Source organism: Bubalus bubalis, chromosome 4, assembly GCF_019923935.1.
Source record: "Bubalus bubalis isolate 160015118507 breed Murrah chromosome 4, NDDB_SH_1, whole genome shotgun sequence".
Classification (NCBI taxonomy): domain Eukaryota; kingdom Metazoa; phylum Chordata; class Mammalia; order Artiodactyla; family Bovidae; genus Bubalus; species Bubalus bubalis.
The window spans coordinates 136,409,380-136,433,597 of record NC_059160.1 but is presented as its reverse complement, the minus strand read 5'-3'; the positions used below and the strand labels follow the sequence as shown (position 1 = coordinate 136,433,597).

Sequence of the window (24,218 nt, the reverse complement as noted above, 5' to 3'; positions counted from 1 at the left end):
CAGTCTTTATAAAAGGGAATCTTTTCAAAGTTAGTGGCCTAAGATGTGGTGTCTAATGATGAGATGAAGTCACATGCAGTTTCCTTCCCATCTTTCAGGCTTTCTCCTTGTTTTGCTGTTTGGTTCAGAGGCATATATATTACCTGAATCTAATTATGGTGACAAATAATCAAGGATGGGATTCAACTGCAGATGCATGATATTGAGCCAATTCTTAGATCTCCCTCTGTCATGTATAGAACAACAGCATTGCCTTGCTCGTGTGGCTGTTTTAAAATTATCATCTTATTGGACTTCCCTGGTGAGCCAGTGGTTAATACCCCATGCTTCCAATGCAGGAGGGGTGGGTTCCATCCCTGGTCCAGGAACTAAGATCCCACATGCCATGGGCATGGTCAAATTATTTTTAATAATAAAATAACATCTGAATTTTTTAAAGAGACAAAAACAACATTATGTGTGTATATCTTTTTGCTTTTAATGGTGTTTCGAATTTAGTTTTCTTCAGCTTAATATTCATATTTCTCTCTATATATGAATACAGATGTATGCTAAGAACCATGTGAAAAAAGTGTTTCAGAAAATCAACTTACATGAAAGGTCACTAAAATGTTAAAGTCTCTTCTCATCTGGGACAGGTTCTTTTTCCTAAAATTAAGAAAAAAAAAAAATCATCAGGTGAGACAGCTAGATAAAGCCAGGCCTCTATGTGGAGAGAAGAACAGACTTAATTGTATTGGTGTACCCTAAGATCAGAGATTCATGGTAACTTTGTGCAAGATCTAACTGTGTTACTATGTAAAAGGATGAGTTCCCCCACCCCTTCTAGGACCAGCAGCCTCTCCCTCTCTGAGTAAAGGAAGGATGCAAACAAGGAAGAATTCCATCATCAATTCTTCTTAGTTCTTGATTACTTGGCCCAGAAAGGCTGAAACCAGAATCTAGGGTAGTAGTAGAGTCTTAAAGATAATAATAATAATAATATTTCCTAATAATTCCTGCCTCCTGATACCCTGGTATCCACACCCTTGTGGAATCCCCTCCCTTGAGTGTGTGGGTTTTATTCAGTCACCCAGTTGTAACAGAATATGATAGAGAGATTAGATGTCACTTTTGAGCTTCTGTCTTGAGTATTCTCTTTCTCTCCCTCCCTCCCCACCTCTCTCTCACTACTTTTGTGTCTCTGTGTCTGTGTCTCTCTTTCTCATCAGTTTCCCTGGAGGAATCCAGCAGCCCTTTGGAGTGGTCCCTGTGACAAGGACTTGTGCTTAATCACCAAACACATGAATGAGCTTAGAGGTGGATCTGCCTCTATTTGACACTTCAGTGAGACCACATCTTACTGAAATCTCATAAGCCAGCAGCACTTAGCTTAGCCGTTCTGATTCCTGACCCACAGAAACGATGAGATAATAAATATTCATTGTTTTAAACTACCAAATTTTGAGGCAATGTGTTAGATAACTAATAAGAAGCTACATAATGTTATGATAAAAGTAAATCCCCTGAAAAGGACTGTAAGTCAGAAAACTTGAGTACTAGTTCTCCCTCTGCTTATGTTTATGTCTGTGAAAGTCTCATTTTCTTTCTGGAATTCTGTTTCTCCATTTTAAAATATAAAAGACTGTGTTTGCTGATTTTTACTCCATATAGCTTAATATTTCCTTTAGGATCTATACAGTATAAGTAGTGTGTTTGTGTAAAGATATACAAATCACAAGATTTGAATGAAGAAATCAAAGAACATATATATACAAATGGAGAAATACTTCATGTTTATGAGTAGGAAGTCACAATATTGTTATGATATCAGTCCTCCCAATGTGACCTATTAATTCAACATAATCTGAATCAAAATTCCAGCAAATAATTTTATGACTATCAACAAACAGATTCAAAAGTTTATATGGAAAGGCGTGGCATAGCAAACAAAATAGTGGGCAAGAACAACGAACATGACACTACCTGACTTCAAGATTTACAATAAAGCTACATAATCAACACAGTGTGGTACTGGTGAGTTAACAGAGATCAATAAAACAGAACAGAGAGTGGAGAAATAGCCCTACACATATACGGTCATCTGATCTTTGACAAAGGACTAAGGGCAGTACAATGGAGAAAGACTACCTTTCTACCTTGAAAAGACAGTCTTTTTCTTTCCCCTGAGTCATACAGCAAATTCCCATTGGCTATCTATTTTATATATGGGAATGTAAGTTTTCATGTTACTCTTTCCATACATCTCAGTCTTTTAATAGATGGTGTGAAATGCCTGGAAATCTACAAGAAAAAAATTAATTTAGACTATATCTGTCACAAAAAAAATGAACTCAAATCATAGGCCTAAATGCAGAAGGAAAAACTACAAAGTTCTGAGATAATAACACAGGTCAAAACCTAGATAACCTTGGGTATGGAGATGACATTTTAGATAAAACAGCAAGGACATGATCCATGAGAGAAATCACTGATAAGTTGAACTTTATTACAATTAAAAGCTTTTGCTCTCTGAAAGACATTGTTAAGAGTATGAATAGATGAGCTACAGGCTGGCAGAAAGTTTTTGCAAAACACATACTGATAAAAGATGCATATCCAAAATATATGAATAACTCTTAAAACTCAACAGTAAGAAAACAGTTAAAAAGTGGACAAAATAACAGATACTTCATCAAAGAAGATATACAGATGGAAAATAAGCATATGAAAAGATGCCAACATCATGTGGCTTTAGGCAATTGCATGTTAAAACAACTAGATAACACTCCATGTGTATTAGAATAACCAAAACCTAGAACATCAACCGGAGAAGGCAATGGCACCCCACTCCAGTACTCTTGCCTGGAAAATCCCATGGACGGAGGAGCCTGGTAGGCTGCAGTCCATGGGGTAGCTGAGGGTCGGACATGACTGAGCGACTTCACTTTCACTTTTCACTTTCATGCATTGGAGAAGGAAATGGCAACCCACTCCAGTGTTCTTGCCTGGAGAATCCCAGGGACAGGGGAGCCTGGTGGGCTGCCATCTATGGGGTCGCACAGAGTCGGACACAACTGAAGTCACTCAGCAGCAGCAGCAGCAGCAGCAGAACATCAACAATACCAAATGTGGATGTAAAGTAATAGCAACACTCATTCATTGTTGGTAAGACTGAAAAATGGTACAGTCACTTTGAAAGACAGTTTGGTGGTTTATTACAAAGCTAAACATAGTCTTTATGTGTAATTCAGAAAACATGCTCCTTGGTATTTACCCAGATGACACGAAAACTTTTGTCCACACAAAAACCTGCATGTGAATGTTTACAACAGCCTTATTCATAACTGCCAAAATGTGGAAGCAACAAAGATGTTCTTAGATAGGTGAATGAAGAAAAATACTTAGGTCTATCCATACAGTGGAATATTATTCAGCAATAAAAATATGTACTTGCGATGAAAATACACAAAGGAATCTTAAATGCATATTACCAACAGAAAGCAGGCAGTCTGAAAAGCCTACATACTACATGATCCTAACTATATGACATTCTGGAAGAGGTAAAATGGTAAAAAGGCCTGTGGTTCCCAAGGGTTGGGGGAGGGGAAGGAAGGGATGTATAGGTGGAGCACAGGTGATTTTAGGGCAGTGACACTCTTTTGTACGACTCTCTAATGGTGGATGGTATTGCTAGTTTGTCAAAATCCATAGAATGTACAACACAGAGCAATCCCCTAAGGTAAACCACGGACTTTAGTTAATAATAATGTACCTTTTGCTCATCAGTTATAACAAATGTACCACACCAATGCAAGATGTTAATCAAAAGGAAACATTGGAGTGGGAAAGCATCACTAAGAACAAAGCTAGTGGAGGTGATAGAATTCCAGTTGAGCTATTCCAAATCCTGAAAGATGATGCTGTGAAAGTGCTGCACTCAATATGCCAGCAAATTTGGAAAACTCAGCAGTGGCCACAGGACTGGAAAAGGTCAGTTTTCATTCCAATCCCAAAGAAAAGCAATGCCAAAGAATGCTCCAACTACCACACAATTGCACTCATACCACACGCTAGTAGAGTAATGCTCAAAATTCTCCAAGCCAGGCTTCAGCAATATGTGAACCATGAACTTCCTGATGTGCAAGCTGGTTTTAGAAAAGGCAGAGGAACCAGAGATCAAATTGCCAACATCCGCTGGATCATGGAAAAAGCAAGAGAGTTCCAGAAAAACATCTATTTCTGCTTTATTGACTATGCCAAAGCCTTTGACTGTGTGGATCACAATAAACTGTGGACAATTCTGAAAGAGATGGGAATACCAGACCACCTGATCTGCCTCTTGAGAAGGCTGTATGCAGGCCAGGAAGCAGGAGTTAGAACTGGACATGGAACAACAGACTGGTTCCAAATAGGAAAAGGAGTACGTCAGGGCTATATATTGTCACCCACCCTGTTTATTTAACTTATATGCAGAGTACATCATGAGAAACGCTGGACTGGAAGAAACACAAGCTGGAATCAAGATTGCTGGGAGAAACATCAAAAACCTCAGATATGCAGAGGACACCACCCTTATGACAGAAAGTGAAGAGGAACTAAAAAGCCTCTTGATGAAAGTGATAGAGGAGAGTGAAAAAGTTGGCTTAAAGCTCAACATTCAGAAAACGAAGATCATGGCGTCTGGTCCCATCACTTCATGGGAAATAGATGGGGAAACAGTGGAAACAGTGTCAGACTTTATCTTTTTGGGCTCCAAAATCACTGCAGATGGTGACCGCAGCCATGAAATTAAAAGATGCTTACTCCTTGGAAGGAAAGTTATGACCAACCTAGATAGCATATTCAAAAGCAGAGACATTACTTTGCCAACAAAGGTTCATCTAGTCAAGGCTATGGTTTTTCCTGTGGTCATGTATGGATGTGAGAGGTGGACTGTGAAGAAAGCTGAGCGCCAAAGAATTGATGCTTTTGAACTGTGGTGTTGGAGAAGACTCTTGAGAGTCCCTTGGACTGCAAGGAGATCCAACCAGTCCATTCTGAAGGAGATCAGCCCTGGGATTTCTTTGGAAGGAATGATGCTAAAGCTGAAACTCCAGTACTTTGGCCACCTCACGCGAAGAGTTGACTCATTGGAAAAGACTGATGCTGGGAGGGATTGGGGGCAAGAGGAGAAGGGGACGACAGAGGATGAGATGGCTGGATGGCATCACTGACTCGATGGACGTGAGTCTGAGTGAACTCCGGGAGTTGGTGATGGACAGGGAGGCCTGGCGTGCAGCGATTCATGGGGTCGCAAAGAGTCGGACACGACTGAGCAACTGATCTGATCTGACCTGATATATGTGTCTATATATATGTATATACATATATATTCTCATTCCCACTTTGTGTTGGGTTTGTTTTCATCTGGGCTTATGTCAGACTCATGATCCACAATGACAGGCTCTGCCTACAATGCTGGACTGTATGGTTACCCCCTAGACATCAGTAACAGTCTTCATGGTGTGATGTCTTCTAAGTACCTAATAATTATGAATATATTTTTATATGCATTATTTGGTGGTTAAGAATGCTCAGAGGAGAGACTGGTTCAAATTTTATTTCCAATATTTCCAGTACCAAATTGCTAGTAAATTATTAAATCCATATGCATTGATTCCTTAGTCTACACCATTGATATAAAAAGTGTGAGATTTAGATGAGCTAGTAGTTGTAAATCACAGAAGAATTCTTGGCCCATAGTAGATACTCAATACATGTGAAGTCTTATTCTGATTATGCACTGCTCCTTTGGTTTTTAAATATTGCCTATATACAGGTCTGTTTTAACTCCCTAACCAAGTGCCAGATCTATATTCTGAACATCTTAACAAGCAAAACAAAAACTAAGAGATAAACTGGACCTAGTATGTGCTGGTTGCTTAGCAAGTATTTGTTGAATTGATGGATATTTAAATGAATACAAAACAGAGGAATGGCTGGCGGTAAATAAAGAAAGGAACATTTTCAAAATGGCCTTTTATTTAGCACATCAATACAAATAATCCTACTTTCACCAAATTGTCTGGAGAAATATTTTCGTCCACACCTTCTTCCTGAGAGGACATTTTTCTTTCTCAGTGTATTTCTATAACAACATTGAATGGCAATTAGATTCTTCTCTTTAAAACTTTAAAGCAGAGCTAAAAAGAAGGGGATTCAGCCCAAAAAAGAAAATGTTCTCACCAGGAACTCCTCAACGGAATGCAGCAGCTGTACTAACAGGTGAAAGGATGAATTTTTAAAGAACAACTCTGAATTCCAGCTTGGAAGTATCCTGTTTCAAAGATCATTGATGGGGTAACATTTCATTGAATTAAATATTGACTAATAACAAAACCTAAGAAACACAATGCAAGAAATATGTATCTTTCACAAACTCCAAAAAGAGATGATCAAGACTGAATTACCCCAAACTGAAGAGGCTACTTCTGTGTAACAATCACAAGTTACATCAATTTTCTAGGCAATGAAAAGAATCCCATTCTTTTCAGTGATGTCATTTTATATACTTAAAAATGAAAATGTTTGGACCACAATATATGAGTGGCATGAGAGATTGAACTTCAATACAAAGAACTGACTTTCTTCCCTCACAATGCCTCCTATAGTCTCCTTTGTTCAATAAAAACATATGATTCATCAGTTTAAAAAAAAATGCCTATTTTTGGTGTGACATTCAAAGGACTGGATTAACAATAAAAATAATAGCCAACATTAATTATGTATTTTCTCATTTAATTATCAAAACCCTAAGGGAAAAGATATTTTTTTCATTATCTTTCTTATTATCGTTCTTTTGCAGATAGAACAGTGTAGCTTAAAGAAGTAAAACAACTTACTCAAGGCCTCATAAGTGACAAAACAGCTTGAAAACATCTGCATTCACACTCTGCCTCTCTCCTGAGCTGCCTGGACTTCACACCAAAGTAAGAACAGACCTAACCATTCCCTACTCTCTCCTACCTGACTTTCTTAAAAGTCTAAAATCATGAAATAATAGGAAGAACATGAGTATGTCAGTTCATCAGTTCAGTGTATAGAGCTCTCTTTTTTCTTCCCTGACATGAGTCTTACTAAATATGCCAAGAACATTTATTAGCACAAGAGGTTAGAAGAGATGTTGTATAAATGGACTTTCAAGTGACTGATGACTCACAATATTGCCTTAAATTAATTTGAGCATATGTCATACGTCACAACCCTCATATAGGTAAGTACATATGTATGGTTATATTAAGGTCAACTGTTACAGGATGAGGTGCTTATGAAAGAATTATCCATTAATATAAATAGATACTGGCTCACGAAAAACACTGTCAGAGCTCTACCAATGGCCTCACACAGCAAGGAACCAAGCAATGAGACAGTCTTATTCATTAAAAATGAAATTCAAGTATCAGAGGGGAACTCACTTGCTGGAAGTTCCAGAAATGCAGTGATTAGTAAATAAGTGACTCTTGACTTAAGAGGGAGGGAAAAGGCAGGGTCTGGAAGAAAGATGTCCCTTTAATGTTGCTATTGGTGAGAAAATCCTCCTGGAGCCTCCAAGGCAGAGCTTCAGTTACTGCTTCAGAGCTCTGGGAGGGAGAGAGTAATGCTCCCATTTTACGGATAGGATAAGAGAAAGTTTAAGAGGTTTATGCAAGGGCTCCAAAGAAAATGACAAATAGAGAATTTGAACCTGGTCTTTCTGGTTCCAGTGCTTGCCTTTGGCCTACTTCATCATTCTGTCTGCAGCCTCTAAATTGATTGAAAACAATTCATGGTGACACAGGCTAATTTTCAAATCATTTCCAACCAAAGATATCATTTCCTGAAATATGTCCATGAAAAGCTATTATATTTTGCTATCTCAAAGAGTAATTTTCTTTTAAGATACTGAGTTTATTTTTGCTAAATAGTAGAGTATGCCCAGACCTTGCTATTTTACTTTGCTTAAAATAACTTCTATAAATGTGCATTTTATAAAGATTCATAAAGAATGCCCCCTGTTTTCTAAGCTATTGTGACTGAGTCATGGAGAATCAGGTTGAAAGAATCATATCAAATATCTAAACAGCTAGTTGAAAATAAATCTGTCTGATAACACACATGCCCTAGACATAGGAAATATTAGCACTTAATAAATATTTATTGAATGAAAGAATGGGAACTTCATAAGGCATTTGGGAAGCACTTGGAAAAAGAGAAAATTTTGCCATTGTTTATTTTCTTGGTTAAGTGGCATCAAATAAGAAACAATAGGAAATTCATTGGCCTTAACAATAGACAATAACTTGGCTTAAAAGAGATAATAGTTTTCTCTAGGGGGACGAAAAATGTGACCACATAATAATGAGACCTCTTTGAAATGAACATTCCAAATCAACTTACTGGAATTAATATTATTCTTAAATTAGTATCCTAGGAGGTCATAATATCATTTCAACAATAATACTTTATTTTCAAACACTGTGGGATTAGACAAATGAAACTGTTTTCATAGAGGTAGGAATGGAGATTATGGCAGGAGGGAAGCCAGTGAATCAAATCCTACCTGAACCTCTGGGGAAGAGCTCCACGGCCCACCACTGCAGAAGGCCAGTCAGGGCATGTTTGCATTTGGAGAATGGGGAGCAGCTGGCTCCAACTAACTTGACCCACAAGAACACACATGTAAAAGAAACACTTAGGCATGTAATGTAGACTCTCTGCCAAATAGCTGCTTCTGTTGTTGCAAGCTCCTCACTTTCTACAGGACTGAAATGGACATGTGATCTGCTACAATACAATCATGGCAGATATACACCGTCCCTTCACCCATCAGCTGGAGCAGAAATATTCAAGCATGGATCCACATCATCTTTTATAAGACTCACTTCAATTCTTAACACTTGTTTTAGGTAGAAATCATCTTCCCATAAGAATAAACAAACTTAAAAATCTCCAGGTATTAAAAAAAAAAAAGTAGTTGAAAAGAAGGCTAAACAAAGACAGAAATTAAGGCATATTCATATGTATGCATATGTGTGCTGCTGCGTCGCTTCAGTCGTGTCTGACTCTCTATGACCCCATAGACGGAAGCCCACCAGGCTCCCCTGTCCCTGGGATTCTCCAGGCAAGAACACTGGAGTGGGTTGCCATTTCCTTCTCCAATGCATGAAAGTGAAAAGTGAAAGTGAAGTCGCTCAGTCGTGTCCAACTCTAGTGACCCCATGGACTGCAGCCTACCAGGCTCCTCCATCCATGGGATTTTCCAGGCAAGAGTACTGGAGTGGGGTGCCATTGCCTTCTCCTATGCATATGTATAGATCACTTCAAATATCCCTAAAGAAACAGATCTACTGAAAGAAATAAAAAATATGTGTATATCTCTCTGAGTTAGGTCAAAGAAATTCAGAAAAATAGTCTAAGAAATGAAAACAACATGAGATCAGTGAATTTTACTTCCAGTTTAAAAACTACATGATGAAGGAACACTATGTATAAGAGCCAAGACATAGAAATAGCCCAAGTGCCCAAAAACAGATGATTGGTTTAAGATGTGTGTGTGTATATATATATATACACATACATATACATACACACACACATATATGTATATACAACGGAATATTATTCAGCCATCAAAAAGAATAGAATATTGCCATTTATAGCAACATGGATGAACCTAGAGGATATTATACTAAATGAAGTAAGCCAGAGAAAGAAAGACAAATGTTATATGAACTCATTTACATGTGGAATCTAAAAACGAACACAAATAAACCTATACACAAAATAGAAACAGACTTACATACATAGAAAACAAACTTATGGTTACCACAGGAGAAAGGGAGAGGGAGGAGGGAAATATTAGCAGAACGGGATTATTAAATACAATTATTAAATATAGATAAGCAACAAGGATATATTGTATTCAACAGAGGAGGAGATGGCTGGATGGCATCACCAACTCGATGCACATGAATTTGGGCACGCTCCTGGAGTTGGTGATGGACAGGTAAGGCTGGCATGCTGCAGTCCATGGGGGTCACAAAGAGTTGGACATGACTGAGTGACTGAACTGAACTGTATAGCACAGGGAACAATATTCAATATTTTTGGCATCACTGACTCGATGGACTTGAGTCTGAGTGAACTCCGGGAGTTGGTGATGGACAGGGAGGCCTGGCGTGCTGCGATTCATGGGGTCACAAAGAGTCGGACACGACTGAGCAACTGAACTGATCTGATAATGGAAAATAATCTGGAAAAAAAGGATATATACAACTGAATCACCTTGCTGCACACCGGAAACAATATTGTAAATCAACTGTTCTTCAATTTAAAAAAATTTAAATACACGACTATAGTCATTAAAATTACAGTGATGAAAATAACAGAAAATTACAAGTTTTAGAAGTTTGTATTAGAAGACAAACATTTTCCCCACTGACCCAGAAGAATTACAGATAATGAGAAAATGAGCAAAAGGAAAAAAGGAATAAATGACATATCAGGGGAGATACAACACATATGACAAATAAGAATAAATTAAGTGGATGAAGGCTACAGTTAAAGAAGCAGAAGGTCCCTGGTCTGAAGGAAGGACTAATTCTTTAGATCAAAGGGTTTGTTCCAAGTATGGGGAAAATTAATAAAATATACATTTATCAGGCTCTAAATATTTCCTTTATACATTTCATGTCTAAAGAAAATTATGGGGAACAAGGGAGAAGAAATATTCTACATGTTGTGGGGGGGTGCCTTATTGACACCAAAATCTTCATATAAAATGACAGGTGAAATCTATAAAATTTTGAGAATGAATATTATGACCTAAGAGTTCTGCACTCAGTCAAGCTACTTATAAAGGAGAACATCAGAAAACCTTTTCAGATGTACAAGCATTTTCTCAGTATTCCATACATATACATTCCCTTAAAAAGGGAGGAGAAAGCCTCACAAACTTTAGTAAACAATTAATTAAAAATAAGATGACTTAAGTGAGCAGTTATAAGAAAAAAATTAGTAAAAAGAAAATAGAAGACTTTCCTGGTGGTCCAGTGGTTAAGAATCTGCCTGCCAATATAAGGGACACAGGTTCAGTCCCTGGTCTGGGAAGATCCCACATACTGCGGGGCAGCTAAACCCACGTCACTACCACCGAAGCCAGTGCCCATGAGAACCTGTGCTCCACAACAAGAGAAGCCATGCAATGAGAAGCCCATACATGGCAACTAAAGAGTAGCTCCCACTAGCTACAACTAGAGAAAGCCTGTGCGTAGCAACAAAGACCCAGCCGAGCCACTCTGTGGGAGAGGGAGAGGGTGGGGAGATTTGGGAGAATGGCATTGAAACATGTATAATATCATGTATGAAACGAGTCGCCAGTCCAGGTTCGATGCACGATACTGGATGCTTGGGGCTGGTGCACTGGGACGACCCAGAGGGAGGGTATGGGGAGGGAGGAGGGTTCAGGATGGGGAGCACGGGTATACCTGTGGCGGATTCATTTTGATGTTTGGCAAAACTAATACAATATTGTAAAGTTTAAAAATAAAATAAAATTAAAAAAAAAAAAAGAATGCAGCCCTTTATCCAACATAAAAAAAAAAAAAGAAAGAGGGAAATTTAATCAGTGAACATTTAAATAAATTTAATGTTTTCTAGATTTTACCAAAATATCGTGAAAGTACTCGTTCAGGTATGTTATGACTATCACATGGATTTCCAGAGTTAATGACTCCAAAATGTATCCTGATTTCAAAGATGTTATAATGCAAAGATAATGCATCTTCTAAATGATTAAATATGGTATTAACTTCTAAATAATTGAGGTAATATATACTGCAGGAAATTAACTTCAAAGAGAAGAAAGTACTTTTTTTAATATAGAATTTTCTAATATCACAAAAAAGCTAGAAGAATTGGAAAGTAAGGAAGATATAAAATTATTTCATATGTCTTATTTTAAAAAGGATGAATCAATACAATAGAAAACCGAGGTAACCTTGAAATTATTGGTGACTTTTTAGATATAACTCCAAGAAGAAATAATTGATAAACTAGACTTCATTAAGTCTGTATGCAGGTCAGGAAGCAACAGTTAGAACTGGACATGGAACAATAGACTGGTTCCAAACAGGAAAAGGAGTTCGTCAAGGCTGTATATTGTCACCCCGCTTATTTAACTTACATGCACAGTACACACGGCTGGATGAAGCACAAGCTGGAATCAAGATTGCCGGGAGAAATATCAATAACCTCAGATATGCAGATGACACCACCCTTATAGCAGAAAGTGAAGAGGAACTAAAAAGCCTCTTGATGAAAGTGAAAGTGGAGAGTGAAAAAGTTGGCTTAAAGCTCAACATTCAGAAAACGAAGATCATAGAATCCAGTCCCATCACTTTAAGGCAAATAGATGGGGGAACAGTGGAAACAGGGGCTGACTTTATTTGGGGGGGGGGGGGGGGCTCCAAAATCACTGCAGATGGTGACTGTAGCCATGAAATTAAAAGACACTTACTCCTTGGAAGGAAAGTTATGACCAACCTAGACAGCATATTCAAAAGCAGAGACATTACTTTGCCAACAAAGTCTCTTTAGTCAATGCTATAGTTTTTCCCAGTAGTCATGTATGGATGTGAGAGTTGGACTATAAAGAAAGCTGAGCTCAGAAGAATTGCTGGAGAAGGCTCTTAAGAGTCCCTTGGACTGCAAGGAGATCCAACCAGTCCATCCTAAAGGAGATCAGTCCTGAGTGTTCATTGGAAGGACTGATGTTGAAATTGAAACTCCAGTACTTAGGCCACCTGATCCGAAGGGCTGACTCATTGAAAAGACCCTGATGCTGGGAAAGATTGAAGGCAGAAAGAGAAGGGGATGACAGAGGTTGAGATGGTTGGATGGCATCACCGACTCAATGGACATGAGTTTGGGTAAACTCCAGGAGTTGGTGATGGACAGGGAGGCCTGGCATGCTGTGGCCCATGGGGTGGCAAAGAGTCGGACACAACTGAGCAACTTAACTAAACTGAGACTTCATTAAAATTAAAAACTTTTCATTAAAATTAAAAACTTTTGCTCTCAGAGTCACTGTTAAGAGAATAAAGAGACAAGCCACAGATTGGCAGAACGTCTTTACAAAACACATACCTGATAAATAATTCACCCCTAAAATATACAAATAACTCTTAAAATTCAACAATAAGAAAACAATCAGATTAATATATAAGTCAAAGACCTTAACAGACACCCCACCAAAAAAGATATAAAGATAGAAAATAAGCACAAGAAAAGATGCTCAACATCATATATCATCAAGGAAAGGCAAACTTCAACAATGAGAATCCACTACACGCCTATTAGAATAACCAAAATTCAAAACACTGGCAACACCAAATGCTGGTGAGGATATAGAACAACAGGAACTCTCATTCACTGCTGGTGGGAATACATGTTACAGCCATTTTTGAAGACAGTTTGGTGATTTCCTACAAAACTGAAATACGTTTACCATAAGATCCAGCAATTGTGCTTCTTGGTATTTACCCAAAGGAGATGAAAATGTATATCCACCCAAAAACTTGTACATGGATGTTTCAAGAAGCTTTATTCAAAACTGCCACAATGTGGACCTAACCAGGGGCTTCCCTGGTAGCTCAGATGGTAAAGAATCTGCCTGCAATGCAGGAGACCCCACTTAGATTCCTGAGTTGGGAAGATCCTCTGGAGAAGGAATAGGCTAACCAAAAGATGTCTTTTAGTAGGTGAATGGATAAGTAAAGTGTAGTATATTCAGGTAATGGAATGTTGCTGCTGCTGCTAAGTCGCTTCAGTCGTGTCCGACTCTGTGCAGCCCCATAGACAGCAGCCCACCAGGCTCCCCAGTCCCTGGGATTCTCCAGGCAAGAACACTGGAGTGGGTTGCCATTTCTTTCTCCAGTGCATGAAAGCGAAAAGTGAAAGTGAAGTCACTCAGTCGTGTCCGACTCTTAGCAACCCCATGGACTGCAGCCTACCAGGCTCCTCCGTCCATGAGATTTTCCAGGCAATGTTACTCAGTGCTAAAAAGAAAAGAACTACCATCAAGCCACGAAAAGATATGGAGGGGCCATAAATGCCTATTACTAATTTAAAGAAGTCAATCTGGGCAAAGGCTATATACTATATGATTCCAACTATATGACATTCTGGAAGAGGCAAAATATATGGAGACAGTAAAAAGATCAGTATGCCAGGGGCTGAGTGTGGGGAAGAAAGAATAGGTAGAGCACAGAGTACTTTTACAGCACTGAAATTATTTTGTATAATACTAAAACATTAAATACATGTCATTATAAATGTGTTCAAACCCACAGAATGCACAATGCCAAGAGTGAACCCTAATGTAAAGTATGGACTTTGGGTGATTATAATATATCAAATGTAGGTTCGTCAATTGTAATAAATGTTCCACCCTGGTAAAGGATGCTGATAATGTGGGAGGCTATGTATGTGTGGGGGCAAGGGATATACGGAAAATCTCTGTATCTTTTACTCAATATGTCATAAATCTAAAACTTCTTTTTAAAAAATTAGGCCTCTCAAAGAAAAAAAAGAGTTAAGGAGCCAAAAGAGGTAAAGAAGAGCATGATGGAGATATGTCACAAATTAATTAATAAAACTAGTATGCTCTTTTCTAGGGAAAAAAACAGATGAATAAAAAATATGGTTTCATTGTTTATATTATCCCTAGAGATACAAAACCATACAGCATGGTTAATAGAGAAAAAGGAGCAAAAAATAGCAAGAAACTATTTTAAAATAATATATAAAATTAAAAGATAGGATATGTCAGATTTCCCAATAATTGTAAATGAAATAAATCATTCTATTAATGACAAAAATTTCTCTTATATATTAAAAATAAAACCCAACTATATAATAAATAGTCCAAATTATTAATAGAAAAGGTTTTAAAGCAAAGGACAGGGAGATTTTAAAAAAGAAGATATTCAGAAGAGTATTAGAAATCAGGGCAATGCTACTAGACCACATATTTCTTTTTAATTAGGGAAGTTTTTTTTAAGAGACACAAGGAAAAAAAGGAACAGATACGTATGCATTCCAATACATATGTAGAAGAAGAAAGAAGCACTTTTCCCAAGAAGGTTTTAAGAACCTGCAAGCAAAATGTCAACAAGCACAGGAAGAAAAAAATTAAAATTATAAAAGACCTTTTATGAAGTAACTAAGGGCTTTCCTTGTGGCTCAGCTGGTAAAGAATCCGACTGTGATGGGGGAGACCTGGGTTTGATTCCTGGGTTGGGAAGATCCCCTGGAGAAGGGAACACCTACCCACTCCAGTATTCTGGCCTGGAGAATTCCATGGACTGTATAGTCCATGGGGTTGCAAAGAGTTGGACATGACTGAGTAACTTTCACTTTCAAGCTAGTCATGCTTCACTTGGCGTACAGAATAGCAATCTCAGGCATTCATTCCAAGGTAAGGCCATAAGAGAACTAAGCTCCAGAAATATCAGGAATCTGCTTGCAAAGCAATAAGAGTTTCATTAGGGAAACAGAGTGACAATTATGAGTGTTGCTAGGTTAACTGGAAATTCAGAAGAGAAAGAGGATCAGAGAAAAATCACTAATTAGTCCTAAAACAGGTGGACACGTTGGAGTTTCCAGGGAAATCAAGAAATTCAAGTACGAGAGCAATGGGTGATACTGCAAAGTAGAGCTCAAGGAGAGGGCTATGAAGTATGTTGCCTCTGTATATTTTATACCTCTGTGAATCTGCAGCCAAGCATCTGATGTTGGGCCCATTAGTCAGCAAGGTCAGCAGTTGGAAAGAAGAACTAAACACCAAGCAGAAAAGAATAAGGACACTCCAGATCCCTCTGGGCATTTCTTTTTTTTTTTTTTTTCTTTTTCTATTTTTATTTATTTATTTACATTTTTTGTTTGGCATGTTTATTTTATTTTATTTTATTTTATTTTTAAACTTTACAATATTGCATTGGTTTTGCCAAATATCGAAATGAATCCGCCACAGGTCATATCTGCCTACCTTAAGAAAGTAATAGTTACAATTTTACTTTCACTTTCAAAAATTTCATGAAAATTTCCTCTTTGACTAATTCTAACTCAGAATCACACAAGGTAGGGAGTTAGGGAAAATGCAGTATTCAGGTTCATCAAGAAAACAATCCAGTTAGGTTGGTTGCAGCTACAGGAAGGAGAGGACATTACTACATTGAGCATTAAGTCTGGAAATGAAAGAAAAATCAAAGCTGAGGAAACTGCAAATCCACAACCAGCAAAAGAAAAAAAAGGAAAGAAAAATATACCTAGGAGGAATGGTCAATATAGCACTTTTTATTTCTCAGTCTAAAGTTGCATTATTTGGCAGTCTATGTAGAGTACTTTCTATCAGTGCAAAATAACATTCCTAGATATTGGATTGGAAAAGGCAATGGCACCCCACTCCAGTACTCTTGCCAATAAAAGGCAGAAACTAAAAACACTTAAAGAAATCATTAACCTTTCTTCAAACAAAAGAGAATGAAAATATGTAAAGCAAAAATTGTTAGAAATAATAAATAGCCAATTTCAAAAGCATTGTAAATACCTTCAGCATGACTCAGAAATCAATAGATAAAGGAAACAAAAAAACAAATACTGATATAGAACATTTGAATTACGTAAATAACAACCTTGATTCAATATCCAGTTACAGAATTCTGTACTTACAGAATAAAATTCTTGCCTCAAGGAAAATTTGCCCACACTTTAGAAAAAGTAAAAAAAAAAACAAAAATGCAGAAATCAAGTTATATACTTTAACAATAGGTAATAAAATAAGAACCTGCAAAAATACGAAAAAAGCTAGTGGAGGTGATGGAATTCCAGTCGAGCTATTTCAAATCCTAAAAGATGATGCTCTGAAAGTGCTGCACTCAACATGCCAACAAATTTGAAAAACTCAGCAGTGGCCACAGGACTGGAAAAGGTCAGTTTTCATTCCAATGCTAAAGAATGCTCAAAATACCGTACAATTGCACTCATCTCTCACTCTAGTACGGAGAAGACAATGGCAAGCCACTTCAGTACTCTTGCCTGGAAAATTCTATGGATGGAGGAGCCTGGTAGGCTGCAGTCACTAAGAGTCAGGCACGGCTGAGCGACTTCACTTTCACTTTTCACTTTCATGCATTGGAGAAGGAAATGGCAACCTACTCCAGTGTTCTTGCCTGGAGAATCCCGGGGACAGAAGAGCCTAGTGGGCTGCCATCTATGGGGTCACAGAGTTGGACATGACTTAAGCGACTTAGCAGCAGCAGCAGCACATGCTAATAAAGTAATGCTCAAAATTCTCCAAGCAAGGCTTCAACAATATGTGAACCATGAACTTCCAGATGTTCAAGCTGGTTTTAGAAAAGGCAGAGGAACCAGAGATTAAACTGCCAACATCGGCTGGATGATCAAAAAACCAAGAGAGTTCCGGAAAAACATCTATTTCCGTTTTATTGACTATGCCAAAACCTTTGACTGTGTGGATCACAATAAACTGTGGGAAATTCTGAAAGAGATGGGAATCCCAGACCACCTGCCTGCCTTCTGAGAAATTTGTATGCAAGTCAGGAATCAACAGTTAGAACTGGACATGGAACAACAGACTGGTTCCAAATAGGAAAAGGAGTACGGCAAGGCTGTATATTATCACTGTTTATTTAACTTATATGCAGAGTACATCATGAAAAACGCTGAGCTGGATGAAGCACAAGCTGGAATCAAGACTGCTAGGAGAAATATCAATAACCTCAGATATGCAGATAACACCATCCTTATGGCAGAAAGTGAAGAAGAACTAAAGAGCTTCTTGATAAAAGTGAAAAGAAGAGAGTGAAAAAGTTGGCCTAAAGCTCAACATTCAGAAAACAAATATCACGTCATCCGGTCACATCACTTCATGGCAAATAGATGGGGAAACAGTGGAAACAGTAGCAGACTTTGTTTTGGGGGGCTCCAAAATCACTGCAGATGGTAACTGCAGCCATGAAATTAAAGACACTTACTCTTTGGAAGAAAAGTTATGACCAACCTAGAAAACACATTAAAAAGCAGAGACATTACTTTGCCAACAAAGGTCCATATAGTCAAAACTATGTTTTTTCCAGTAGTCATGTATGGATGTGAGATTTGGACTATAAAGAAAGCTGAGCACCAAAGAATTGATGCCTTTGAACTGTGGTGTTGGAGAAGACCCTTGAGAGTCCCTTGGACTACAAGGAGATCCAACCAGTTCATCCTAAAGGAAATCAGTCATGAATATTCATTGGAAGGACTGATGTTGAAGCTGAAACCTCCAATACTTTGGCCCCCTGATGTGAAGAGCTGACTCATTGGAAAAGACCTGATGCTGGGGAAGATTGAAGGTAGGAGGAGAAGGGGACGACAGAGGATGAGATGGTTGGATGGCATCATCGACTCAATGGGCATGAGTTTGAGTAAACTCCGGGAACTGGAGATGGACAGGGAGGCCTGGCATGCTGTGGTTCATGGGGTCGCAAAGAGTTGGACACAACTGAGGAAATGAATTGAACTGACTGAAAAATAACCTTTGTATATACACATTTATAGCCACTGTTAAGTTTAAAATATTCTTCTGACTAAACCTTGAGGTAAACAGAAATAAAAAATAAAATCATAAACTATTTAAAATATTAATAACAGCAAGAATATCCAAATCTACAGAAATAATCAAAGATTTCAAGAAAATTTTGAAACATATGTTAAGTGCATACATAAATAAGAATTATTTTAAATGAATTCTTCTTCTTCTTAAAGTTACTCAGTCATGTCCCATTCCTTGCAATCCATGGACTACAGAGCCCATGGAATTCTGCAGGCCAGAATGCTGGAGTGGGTAGCCTTTCCCTTCTCCAGAGGATCTTCCCAATCCAGGGATCAAACCCAGGCCTCCCGCATTACACGCAGATTCTTTACCAGCTGAGCCACCAGGGAAGCCCAAGAATACTGGAGTGGGTAGCCTATTCCTTCTCCAGCAGATCTTCCCAGCCCAGGAATCGAACCAGGGTCTCCTTCATTGCAGGCGAATTTTTTTACCAACTGAGCTATCAGAGAAGCCTTTTAAATAAATTATCTTTCAGTGAAGCTGCCGCATACAAAATCAGGACACATCAACTTTAATCCTATACACTAACAGTGAAAAATCTGAAAGGGTAATTAAGAAAATAATCAATTCACAATAATAGCATCATAAAGGATAAAATACATAAGAATAAACTTAAGGAGGTGAAAGAGTGGTACAATGAAAACTACAAAACAATGTAGAAGGAACTTAAAGATACAAATAAATAAATATACATCCTGTGGTCATGAATTCTAAACTATCTAGACTATCCAAGTGATCTACAACTTCAGTGCAATCCCTATCTTAATCCCAATGATATTTTCTGCATAAATAGGAAAAAACATCCTAAATTTTATATGGAATTTCAAGGGATCCTGAAGGAGCAAAACAATTCCAAAAAAGCAGAACAAAATTAGAGATGTCACACCACTGGATTTTAAAACATATTACAAATCTACAGTAATCAAAACAATGTGGTATTGGTTTAAAGACAGGCATAAACTAATGAAACAGAACAGAGATTTCAGAAATAAATCCATACAAATACAGTAAAATAATCTTCAACAAGGGCATCAAGCCTACACAATGGTGAAAGGATAGTCTCTTCTTCAACAAATGATGATGGGAAAATTGGATATCCACATGCAAAAGAATAAGTTGGAGCTTACAATGTGATATACAAAAATCAATTCAAAATGGATGAAAGATCTAAACACAAGAAAATGAAACTGTAAAGCTCCCAGAAAAAAAGCACAGAGGAACAGCTTCAGAACACTGGATTTAGCAATGATTTCTGAGACATAACACCAAAAACACAGGCAACAAAATGACAAGTAGACAAATAGGACTATATCAAACTTAAAATCTTTTCTGTAGCAAAGGATACAGTGAATAGAGTAAAAAGGCAACCTAGAGAATGAGAAAATTTTTGCAAACCATATATATCTTATAGGAGTTTAACTTCCAGAATATATAAAGAATTCCTACAACTAAATGACAAAAAGTAGAGGAAAACAATAGAATGGGAAAGACTCAAGATCTCTTCAAGAGATCTTGAAGATCTTGGTATCTAGAGATACAAAGGGAACATTTTATGCAAAGATGGGTTCAATAAAGGACAGAAATGGTATGGACCTAACAGAAGCAGAAGACATTAAGAAGAGGTGGCAAGAATACACAGAAGAAGCTGTACAAAAAAGAGCTTCACGACCAAGATAATCATGATGCTGTGATCACTGACCTAGAGCCAGACATCCTGGAATGTGAAGTCAAGTGGGCCTTAGAAAGCATCACTACGAACAAAGCTGGTGGAGGTGATGGAATTCCAGTTGAGCTATTTCAAATCCTAAAAGATGATGCTGTGAAGGTGCTGCACTCAATATGTCAGCAAATTTGGAAAACTCAGCAGTGGCCACAGGACTGGAAAAGGTCAGTTTTCATTCCAATCCCAAAGAAAGGCAATGCCAAAGAATGCACAAACTACTGCACAATTGCACTCATCTCACAGGCTAGTAAAGTAATGCTCAAAATTCTCCAAGCCAGGCTTCAGCAATAGGTGAACCATGAACTTCCAGATGTTCAAGCTGGTTTTAGAAAAGGCAGAGGAACCAGAGATCAAATTGCCAACATCTGCTGGATCATCGAAAAAGCAAGAGAGTTCCAGAAAAACATCTATTTCTGCTTTATTGACTATGCCAAAGCCTTTGACTGTGTGGATCACAATAAACTGTGGAAAATTCTGAAAGAGATGGGAATACCAGACCACCTGACCTGCCTCTTGAGAAACCTATATGCAGGTCAGGAAGCAACAGTTAGAACTGGACATAGAACAACGACCGGTTCCAAATAGGAAAAGGAGTACGTCAAGGGTGTATATTGTCACCCTGCTTATTTAGCTTATATGCAGAGTACATCATGAGAAACACTGGACTGGATGAAACACAAGCTGGAATCAAGATTGCCGGGAGAAATATCAGTAACCTCAGATATGTATATGATACCACCCTTATGGCAGAAAGTGAAGAAGAACTAATGAGCCTCTTGATAAAAGTAAGAGAGGAGAGTGAAAAAGTTGGCTTAAAGCTCAACATTCAGAAAACTAAGATCATGGCATCTGGTCCCATCACTTCATGGGAAATAAATGGGCAAACAGTGGAAATAGTGGCTAACTTTATTTTTCTGGGCTCCAAAATCACTGCAGATGGTGATTGTAGTCATGAAATTAAAAGACGCTTACTCCTTGGAAGGAAAGTTATGACCAACCTAGACAGCATATTAAAAAGCAGAGACATAACTTTGTCAACAAAGGTTCATGTAGTCAAGGCTATGGTTTTTCTAGTGGTCATGTATGGATGTGACAGTTGGACTATAAAGAACGCTGGGCACCGAAGAATCGATGCTTTTGAACTGTGGTGTTGGAGAAGACTCTTGAGAGTCCCTTGGACTGCAAGGAGATCCAACCAGCCCATCCTAAAGGAGATCAGTCATGGGTGTTCACTGGAAGGACTGATGTTGAAGCTGAAACTCCAATACCTAGGCCACCTGATGCGAAGAGCTGACTCATTGGAAAAGACCCTGATGCTGGGAAAGATTGAGGGTGGGAGGAGAAAGGGACAACAGAGGATGAGATGGTTGGATGGCATCACTGATTCAATGGATATGAATTTGGGTAAACTTCAGGAGATGGTGATGGATAGGGAGGCCTGGCATGCTGACATTCATGGGGTCCCAAAGAGTCAGACACAACTGAGCTCCTGAACAACTTAACTGTGTGACAAAAACAAACAAATAACCCAATTTAAAAATGAGCAAAATATTTCCATAGACATTTGTCCAAATAAGATACAAAAATGAAAGATGTTCAATACCGCTAATCATGAGAGAAAGGCATATCAAAACCACAATGATATATCACTAATACAAAATGAGGATGACAAATCTCAAGAAAACAGAAATAACAATGCTGGCGAGATGTGGATAAATTAGAACACTTATGATTGTTGATGGGGATGTAAATTGGTGCAGCCACTATGGAAAAGAGTATCAGTTCAGTTCAATTCAGTCACTCAGTCATGTCCAACTATTTGTGACCCTGTGTACTGCAGCATGCCAGGCTTCCCTGTCCATCACCAACTCCTGGAGCTTGCTCAGACTCAAGCCCATCAAGTCAGTGATGCCATCCAACCATCTCATCCTCGGTCATCCCCTTCTCCTCCCAACTTCAATCTTCCCCAGCATCAGGGTCTTTTCCAATGAGTCAGCTCTTCGCATCAGGTGGCCAAAGTATTGGAGTTTCAGCTTCACCATCAATCCTCCCAATGAATATTCAGGACTGATCTCCTTTAGGATGGTCTGGTTGCATCTCCTTGCAGTCCAAGGGACTCTCAAGGGTCTTCTCCAACACCACAGTTCAGAAGCATCAGTTCTCCAGCACTCAGCTTTCTTTATAGTCCAACTCTCACATCCATACATGATTACTGGAGAAACCATAGCTTTGACTAGACAGACCTTGGTCGGCAAAATCATGTCTCTGCCTTTTAATATGCTTTCTAGGTTGGTCATAGCTTTTCTTCCAAGGAGCAAGTCTCTTTTAATTTCATGGTTGCCATCACCATCTGCAGTGATTTGGGAGCCCCCCAAAAAGCCTCTCACTGTTTCCATTGTTTCCCCATCTATTTGCCATGAAGTGATGCGACCAGATGTCATGATCTTAGTTTTCTGAATGTTGAGTTTTAACCCAATGTTTTTCACTCTCCTCTTTCAGTTTCTTCAAGAGGCTCTTTAATTCTTCTTTGCTTTCAGCCATAAGGGTGGTGTCATCTGCATATCTGAGGTTATTGATATTTTTCCCAGCAATTTTGATTCCAGCTTGTGCTTCATCCAGCCCAGCATTTTGCATGATATTCTCTGCATATAAGTTAAATAAGCAGGGTGACAAAAAAATTAAAATAGAATTTATCATATGGTCCATCAATCCCATTCCTTGGTAAATATATTCTAAAGAATTGAAAAACATGAAAATTACCCATGCATTTGAAAAGTGAAATCGCTCAGTTGTGTCTGACTCTTTGCAGCTCCTCTAGCCATGGAATTTTCCAAGCAAGAGTACTGGAGTGGGTTGCCATTTCCTTCTCCAGGGGATCTTCCCAACCCAGGAATTGAACCCGGGTCTCCTGCATTTGCAGGTAGATGCTTTACCATCTGGGCTACCAGGGAAGCCCCAATCACAAGTCTACACCCCTCAACTGATAAGGTGCTTAAGACCCCACCCACAAAACAGTTCTTTGTAGGTGAGAAGTCCACATTCTCAGGTTGCTGTTTATATCTGAAATTAGCAAATGTCCAAAGCTATAGAGGTTTGCTCATTTCCTAGAGGTTCCCTCTTCTCTGAAGAAACGGGCCCTGCAGTTCACATTGTCTAAACTGCTCTCCTCTGGTTTCTAAAACATAATTTCTGTATTTTATGCAGCTGTCAGAGTTGTTTTTGGTGAGAACTGGTCTGCTCCTTCATACCACATGGAAGTTGGAGCAGAATGACTTATTCATGTAAAAACTCATATCTGTGTGTTTATTATTTTTAATATAAACTTGTAAATGTATTGTTTATATATAATACTTTGATTTTATTTTATAATTGCCTAGAAAAAGTGACATATAATAGTAAATAAATAGGAAATTATCTGAAAAAATATGCATCAAATCAGTAATATTACTTAATGCAATTAGCATTGCATTGGAGGATGCAGTAGATGGTTGATGAATTGGGAATTTTCAGATTTTTCTCTACATATGCCCACAGTGTTTGAATCTTCAAAATAAGGTTACATTTCTTTAGTAATTAAAACAATGTAAAATGGAAAGTCTGTATAAAAGAATGGAGAAAGGTAAATAAATGTTAACAAAAAAACGGATGCTGATGATATTAATAGAAATCAAGGTAAAATTCAAGCCAAGGAGCTTTCCATTAAGCAAAGATAAATGTCTCCTAGTCATTAAAAAGCAAAATCCAAAATAAATGCCATAAATATTATGCACTAAATAAAAAACATCTAAATACAAAAATCAAAACTTGAATATTTGGCAA

The 24,218-nt window shown here is 38.1% G+C and overlaps 1 protein-coding gene across 3 annotated transcripts in view; it reads right to left on the bottom strand.

The window, feature by feature from the left end:
• Nucleotides 1-467: 467 nt before the first annotated feature.
• The window catches only part of LOC112584678, a 358,045-nt gene continuing 334,294 nt past the window's right edge, over nt 468-24,218 (bottom strand). For all 3 annotated transcript variants that reach the window (XM_045165540.1, XR_006641005.1, XR_006550791.1), the window contains one exon: nt 468-648. In XM_045165540.1, the coding sequence (XP_045021475.1) occupies nt 626-648 (23 nt within the window). In that variant the 3' untranslated portion in view covers nt 468-625. The remainder of the gene's footprint in view (nt 649-24,218) is intronic.